An 8,531-nucleotide genomic window follows, 5' to 3' on the forward strand; every position below is an offset into this window, starting at 1 on the left:
TAGAGAACAGCGTTAGAGAACAGCGTTAGAGAACAGCGTTAGAGAACAGCGATTGAGAACAGCGTTACAGAACAGCGTTAGAGAACAGCGTTAGAGAACAGCGTTAGAGAACAGCGTTAGAGAACAGCGTTAGAGAACAGCGTTAGAGAACAGCGTGAGAGAACAGCGTGAGAGAACAGCGTTAGAGAACAGCGTTAGAGAACAGCGTTAGAGAACAGCGATTGAGAACAGCGTTAGAGAACAGCGTGAGAGAACAGCGTTAGAGAACAGCGTTAGAGAACAGCGTTACAGAACAGCGTTAGAGAACAGCGTTAGAGAACAGCGTTAGAGAACAGCGTTAGAGAACAGCGTTAGAGAACAGCGTTAGAGAACAGCGTTAGAGAACAGCGATTGAGAACAGCGTTAGAGAACAGCGTGAGAGAACAGCGTGAGAGAACAGCGTTAGAGAACGGCGTGAGAGAACGGCGTGAGAGAACAGCGTTAGAGAACAGCGTGAGAGAACAGCGTTAGAGAACAGCGTTACAGAACAGCGTTAGAGAACAGCGATTGAGAACAGCGTTAGAGAACAGCGTTAGAGAACAGCGATTGAGAACAGCGTTAGAGAACAGCGTTAGAGAACAGCGTTACAGAACAGCGTTACAGAACAGCGTTACAGAACAGCGTTAGAGAACAGTGTTAGAGAACAGCGTTAGAGAAGAGCGTTACAGAACAGCGTTACAGAACAGCGATTGAGAACAGCGTTAGAGAACAGCGTTAGAGAACAGCGTTAGAGAACAGCGTTAGAGAACAGCGTGAGAGAACAGCGTTAGAGAACAGCGTTACAGAACAGCGTGAGAGAACAGCGTTAGAGAACAGCGTTACAGAACAGCGTTAGAGAACAGCGATTGAGAACAGCGTTAGAGAACAGCGTTAGAGAACAGCGTTACAGAACAGCGTTACAGAACAGCGTTACAGAACAGCGATTGAGAACAGCGTTAGAGAACAGTGTTAGAGAACAGCGTTAGAGAAGAGAACAGCGTTAGAGAACAGCGTTAGAGAACAGCGTTAGAGAACAGTGTTAGAGAACAGCGTTAGAGAAGAGAACAGCGTTAGAGAACAGCGTTACAGAACAGCGTTACAGAACAGCGATTGAGAACAGCGTTAGAGAAGAGAACAGCGTTAGAGAACAGCGTTAGAGAAGAGAACAGCGTTAGAGAACAGTGTTAGAGAACAGCGTTAGAGAACAGCGTTAGAGAACAGCGTTAGAGAACAGCGTTAGAGAAGAGAACAGCGTTAGAGAACAGTGTTAGAGAACAGCGTAAGAGAAGAGCGTTAGAGAACAGCGTAAGAGAAGAGAACAGCGTTAGAGAACAGCGTTAGAGAACAGCGTTAGAGAAGAGCGTTAGAGAACAGCGTAAGAGAAGAGAACAGCGTTAGAGAACAGCGTTAGAGAACAGCGTGAGAGAACAGCGTTAGAGAACAGCGTTAGAGAACAGCGTTAGAGAACAGCGTTACAGAACAGCGTTAGAGAACAGCGTTAGAGAACAGCGTTAGAGAACAGCGTTAGAGAACAGCGTTAGAGAACAGCGATTGAGAACAGCGTTAGAGAACAGCGTGAGAGAACAGCGTGAGAGAACAGCGTTAGAGAACGGCGTGAGAGAACGGCGTGAGAGAACAGCGTTAGAGAACAGCGTGAGAGAACAGCGTTAGAGAACAGCGTTACAGAACAGCGTGAGAGAACAGCGTTAGAGAACAGCGATTGAGAACAGTGTTAGAGAACAGCGTTAGAGAACAGCGATTGAGAACAGCGTTAGAGAACAGCGTTAGAGAACAGCGTTACAGAACAGCGTTACAGAACAGCGATTGAGAACAGCGTTAGAGAACAGTGTTAGAGAACAGCGTTAGAGAAGAGCGTTACAGAACAGCGTTACAGAACAGCGTTACAGAACAGCGATTGAGAACAGCGTTAGAGAACAGCGTTAGAGAACAGCGTGAGAGAACAGCGTTAGAGAACAGCGTTAGAGAACAGCGTGAGAGAACAGCGTTAGAGAAGAGAACAGCGTTAGAGAACAGCGTTACAGAACAGCGTTAGAGAAGAGAACAGCGTTAGAGAACAGCGTTACAGAACAGCGTTAGAGAAGAGAACAGCGTTAGAGAACAGCGATACAGAACAGCGTTAGAGAAGAGAACAGCGTTAGAGAACAGCGTTAGAGAAGAGAACAGCGTTAGAGAACAGCGTAAGAGAAGAGAACAGTGTTAGAGAAGAGAACAGCGTTAGAGAACAGCGTTACAGAACAGCGTTAGAGAACAGCGTTAGAGAAGAGAACAGCGTTAGAGAACAGCGTTACAGAACAGCGTTAGAGAACAGTGTTAGAGAAGAGAACAGCGTTAGAGAACAGCGTTAGAGAACAGCGTAAGAGAACAGCGTTACAGAACAGCGTTAGAGAACAGCGTTAGAGAAGAGAACAGCGTTAGAGAACAGCGTTAGAGAACAGCGTTAGAGAACAGCGTTACAGAACAGCGTTAGAGAACAGCGTTAGAGAACAGCGTTAGAGAACAGCGTTAGAGAACAGCGTTAGAGAAGAGAACAGCGTTAGAGAACAGCGTTAGAGAACAGCGATAGAGAACAGCGTTAGAGAACAGCGTTAGAGAACAGCGTTAGAGAAGAGAACAGCGTTACAGAACAGCGTTAGAGAACAGCGTAAGAGAACAGCGTTAGAGAACAGCGTTAGAGAAGAGAACAGCGTTAGAGAACAGCGTTAGAGAAGAGAACAGCGTTAGAGAACAGCGTTAGAGAAGAGAACAGCGTTAGAGAACAGCGTTAGAGAACAGCGTAAGAGAACAGCGTTAGAGAACAGCGTTAGAGAAGAGAACAGCGTTAGAGAACAGCGTTAGAGAAGAGAACAGCGTTAGAGAACAGCGTTAGAGAAGAGAACAGCGTTAGAGAACAGCGTGAGAGAACAGCGTTAGAGAACAGCGTAAGAGAAGAGAACAGCGTTAGAGAACAGCGTTAGAGAACAGCGTTACAGAACAGCGTTACAGAACAGCGTTAGAGAACAGCGTTAGAGAACAGCGTGAGAGAACAGCGTTAGAGAACAGCGTTAGAGAACAGCGTGAGAGAACAGCGATTGAGAACAACGTTAGAGAACAGCGTTAGAGAACAGCGTTAGAGAACAGCGTTAGAGAACAGCGATTGAGAACAGCGTTAGAGAACAGCGTTAGAGAACAGCGTTAGAGAACAGCGTTAGAGAACAGCGTTAGAGAACAGCGTTAGAGAACAGCGTGAGAGAACAGCGTTAGAGAACAGCGTTAGAGAACAGCGTTAGAGAACAGCGTTAGAGAACAGCGATTGAGAACAGCGTTAGAGAACAGCGTGAGAGAACAGCGTTAGAGAACAGCGTTAGAGAACAGCGTTAGAGAACAGCGTTACAGAACAGCGTTAGAGAACAGCGTTAGAGAACAGCGTTAGAGAACAGCGTTAGAGAACAGCGTTAGAGAACAGCGATTGAGAACAGCGTTAGAGAACAGCGTGAGAGAACAGCGTTAGAGAACAGCGTTAGAGAAGAGAACAGTGTTAGAGAACAGCGTAAGAGAACAGCGTTAGAGAACAGCGTTAGAGAACAGCGTTAGAGAAGAGAACAGTGTTAGAGAACAGCGTTAGAGAACAGCGTTAGAGAACAGCGTTAGAGAACAGCGTTAGAGAACAGCGTTAGAGAACAGCGTTAGAGAACAGCGTTAGAGAAGAGAACAGCGTTAGAGAACAGCGTTAGAGAACAGCGTTAGAGAACAGCGTTAGAGAAGAGAACAGTGTTAGAGAACAGCGTTAGAGAACAGCGTTAGAGAACAGCGTTAGAGAAGAGAACAGCGTTAGAGAAGAGAACAGCGTTAGAGAAGAGAACAGCGTTAGAGAAGAGAACAGCGTTAGAGAACAGCGTTAGAGAACAGCGTTAGAGAACAGCGCTGATCTCACGTACCGTTCGGGTGCCACGCCAGGATCTGTGCGACGGACTGCAGGGCGAACTGCCCGCTCTTCTGCCAATGATAATTCAGCTTCTGCTGAACAGAACAACACCAAACATCACATGGTACGTCACCTACATTAATGTCAAGGTGTGCACTGGGCGTCAAACGTTTGGAATAAATATGATTTGTTTGTTTTTGAAAGAAAACAAAGGCTGCATTTATTTGATCAGAAATAAAGTTAAATATCTAATTTCATATTTTTGTGGAAACCGTGATACATTGACTGTTCATAAGATTAGGGTCAGGAAGATCTAGAAAATATTTTTTTTATTACACAAGTAAACATAATATTGTTTAAAAGTGGCAGTAAAGAAATTAAAAAAATGTTACAAAAGATTTGTTTTAAATAAATGCTGTTCATTTCATCAGAGAATCCTGAAGAATAAAGTGTGTGACAGTTTCCACAAACTGCTTTCAACACCGATAATAATCATAACTGTGTGTTGATCATCAGATCCTCATATTAGAGTGATTTCTGAAGGGTCATGTGACACTGAAGACTGGAGTAATGATGCTGGAAATCACAGGAATAAATTACACTTTACTGTATATTCACATAGAGAACAGATGATTCACATTAGAATAATATTTCACTGTTTTACTGTATTTATGATCAGATAACTGCAGCTTCTGTGAGCAGAAGAGACTCTTTCAGATAATTATTCCTTCTCTGCTCCAGTGTCCAGTGTATTAGATCATCAGTTCATGCATTCCCAGGGAATCGAACCCATGATCTTGGTGTTGCAAGCGGCAAGCTCAAATATTCAAGCTATTTTCAGGAATTTCATCCACATTGAACACCTTCAAAAACCGAGCAGGTTTAGTCCAGAAGAAACTCACTTTCTGTGCTTTCCCTTGCGGACTGACCTCCACCGGCTCAAACACGCAGATCATGTTTCCGTACGAAGCCGCGATCTGAAAGCAGAGCAGATTTAGAAAGTTGGCACAGTAGAAATCCTGTTACTCGTCGAGTGTTAAAGCCTTTCACTGATCCCTTCAAACACTCTCCATCGCTTCGACCGACTCAATCGGCGTCTGTAGCGCTTCCCTCCTTCAGGAACGTTCCCACGCTCGCGCATTCCACCGAACAATGAGCGGTAACACGAGCACAACACGGCTGGATGGCTTTAATTAAGGGAAGCTCTTCGTTTAGAGTTTAGAGACCAACACGTGTCTGGCATGTAAACGCCGTCGGGTTGACAGGATCGGGAAACTCCTCAGTTCATTCACTTCAGAAAATGCATGTTTCAAATATTGCATTTCAGAAGCCAGAGGTGAAACACATGATCTATCCCTCGTTGAGTTATTAAAGCAATCAGCACAGCACTTGATTACAATATAAGAATAATACACTGGCCTGTTATCTATAATAAAGCAGCCCAAAACTGATGTACAGTGTTCAAGTCAAGTCAAACTCATTCATATAGCACTTTTCACAAAACACATTATTTCAAAAAAGCAGCTTTACAGAAAATCATGCCGTTAATATTTATAAAATGTCTATATCATTGTAAGGATATTTGCATCTATCATTTTAGAGCTGGATGATAATATTGTTACATTATGACAATCAAGCAGATGAGATTTGCTATAGTATTTATCATAGTATATATCGTATAAGATAGTATATAAGATCAACATAATTCGAGCAAAACACTATAATGACAGATAATATTTGCATTGAATTCAAGCTATACGGTTTTCATCAGTTCAATGAAATCTCCTCTGGAATAGAGCCAGTGACCTTGAGGTTGTTATGAGTGTGTGTGTGTGTGTGTGTGTGTGTGTCTCACCTGTCCCCCCTGCAGAGAGCAGTCCACACATCCCACCTGAATGTTCCCATGTTGGGCTCCTGGGATGATCTGGACTCGTTCAAAGTCGCTGCCCAGAATCACGATGTCACATCCGGAGGCGTACGCCTGTAACAGGAAGCATGATGAAACATGAGGTCATCACTCACACACACACACACACACACACACAGGTGTTTACCGTGAACGGCTGGTTGTTGACGTTGCCCACAGAGTAGCAGTTTTCTCCGGGGTTGACGGCGCCTGTGAGCACCTGGTGGAGGTTCATGTTCTCGGCACTCGCGTTTCAGCACGAACCCCTGGAGAAAAACACACACACACACACACACACTCACCCTCATTACATCACACTACAACATATATCAAACCAGAGATTTCCCGAGCGGACTCTAGAGCGGAGGAACCGCTGACGATGTCCATTACATTAATGTTTAAGCCACTGTTTCTGTTAATTATCGAATCGTTTGTTATAAACAGTTCCTTCACGAGACACTCCAGGCTAAACCAGTTTCAGTTTTAATCCTCCGAATACAGATTTATGTCTTTATTTCACTTTATCTATTCGTGTCTGTAGATTCAATTTCAATGCATATTTTTAAGTCACAAATCTCCACTTCAGAAGCTTTATGCTTTCACTCTCTGACGGGTTTATATCCCTGACTTTATATTCAACATTTAACAATATAAATATAAGTAGGCTAAAATATATATTTATAAAATAGTACTTATCAAAGTAAATGCGACCTACATTAGTCAAATCTAGTCAAGAGGAACGTTCTGTCAAAGTTAGGATCAATCGTTCTTCCAGGAACATTAATAGAGCGTTTGTTCAAAGTTATCCGGTCTTTAATAATGCGCTAGAACAAAACATTATTTATAAATCATTCATAAAACGTTTTGGCGTTTTTTTAATGTTGCTATTTGTTTTGTGACGTTCAGAAAACATTGAAAATTAATCATCCCCATGATGTTTGAATTAAAGAAAACGTTTAGCTCGTCATTCTGTGGTGTCCTACCTGAAAACATTACAAGTAATATTTTAATCATTAGTCACATTTATCTCAATTTATATCTACGTTTAGTCTTAATGTTTTCTGCAATTCTATATTAATAACTTTTGTTAAACCATATACAAAATGAAAATCTTACAACAGATGTAAATAAATACCAGTGTGTACAGAATAATGAAATAACATCCTGCAACTGTATTTGCTAGAGAACAGGTTCGTTCGGCGCGAGATCATGCGTGATGTGTCAGTGCGCGAGGCTCGATCACGTGATGCCAGGCATGACCGACGAGCTTTTAACTTTTTTTAAACGTTTGAACTATCTAATGATTCGGTTCTGATCCAGTAGCAGATATATGTATATCATCTTTAATCATCTGAGAGTTTAACGAAATCAAGCTGTGTGATTTTCACTCAAAAGATCCAGTCAGCGCCGGAGCTCCTCCGCTAGCCGTGCTAACATCACACTGACAGCTTTAAGCGGGACATGACAATCCGTTACAAACATCTAAATGTCACGGTTCTTAACAGTTTCAGTCATTCGTGTCATACATATCATGATTGAAGCACGTCTGGCGATTTTCTTTGGAAACTGTTGATGTTATTAGCCGCCTAGCATTAGCATGACAGCAGGCGAACATCTGCAATAAGAAATAATCAATAAAGTCGCACGCGTCTTACCTCAGAAACGGGTTTCATTTATGCTCAAGTTCAACAATAATGCGTGTTCCTCTCATTGTGAGAGATAGTGGAGACACACAGTGATTTGGTGGTGTTTGTGTACGGTGACTCTGCGGCGCGGGGCAGGAAGTCGCGCGCACTGCATTGTGGGAAATGTAGTTGCTTTCTGACTCCGCACATGGAGTCACATGTCTCATTCGAATACAAAAACACTAACTATGTACAAAAAAAAAATATTTATATCTAAATATCGTTACTGGAGCGTTTTTAATCCGTCTGAGTTGGACGTTCATCTAACGCTTTTAAATGATAGCCGACTACTCCTTTCAGAACTTTCAGAGAATAAAGTGATGTTCCCAAAATGTTTGAAGAATGACACGATTTTTCTTAGAACATTTAGAACCACACACACACACACACTCACACACTCTCTCACACACACATTTATACTTGAATTTCCCTCGGGATGAATAAAGTATCTCATCATCAAACACACACACACACACACACACGGGTCTGGAGGACATCATGTGTGTAGTTCTTCAGCTCAAACACACACACACACACACACACACACACACACACACTTACACGGGTCTGGAGGACATCATGTGTGTTTGTTGGATGAGAGTTTAATGTTTAGCTGCAGTAAATCTTTATGACCTCTAATGAAATCACAACTCTTCGTCTGCTGTGAACTTCTTCAGCGGTTCGAGGTTAAAGATGCTGTTGTCAAAGACGGAGTGTGTGTGTGTGTGTGTGTGTGTGTGTGTGAATAATGTGACCCTCTCAGAGACTCATGGGAATGTAAAAGGGCATTAAAGCGGCTCTGATGACATCATTGAAGTGCTGATCTGGAGTCACGCCAGTCTGACCACATGACACACACTCAGCACAATCACACACACACACACACACACACACACACTCAGCACAATCACACACACACAGCACAATCACACACACACACACACACACTCAGCACAATCACACACACACACACACACACACACACATATAAAGAGTTTTA

The 8,531-nt window shown here is 42.9% G+C and overlaps 1 protein-coding gene across 5 annotated transcripts in view; it reads right to left on the minus strand.

The window, feature by feature from the left end:
- dmxl1 (Dmx like 1) overlaps positions 1-7,638 on the minus strand; it is a 45,423-nt gene extending 37,785 nt beyond the window's left edge. For 4 of the 5 annotated variants that reach the window (XM_039666205.2, XM_039666206.2, XM_039666207.2 and 1 more), the window contains exons 1-5: positions 7,502-7,638; positions 5,995-6,112; positions 5,796-5,921; positions 4,843-4,917; positions 3,954-4,035 (exon numbers count right to left, since the gene is read on the minus strand). In XM_039666205.2, coding sequence (XP_039522139.2) covers positions 3,954-4,035; positions 4,843-4,917; positions 5,796-5,921; positions 5,995-6,081 — 370 coding nt within the window. In that variant the 5' untranslated portion in view covers positions 6,082-6,112; positions 7,502-7,638. The remainder of the gene's footprint in view (positions 1-3,953; positions 4,036-4,842; positions 4,918-5,795; positions 5,922-5,994; positions 6,113-7,501) is intronic. The other variant, XM_039666204.2, reaches the window with a different exon arrangement.
- Positions 7,639-8,531: the final 893 nt, after the last annotated feature.

Source organism: Pimephales promelas, chromosome 14, assembly GCF_988280905.1.
Source record: "Pimephales promelas chromosome 14, fPimPro1.hap1.1, whole genome shotgun sequence".
NCBI lineage: Eukaryota > Metazoa > Chordata > Actinopteri > Cypriniformes > Leuciscidae > Pimephales > Pimephales promelas.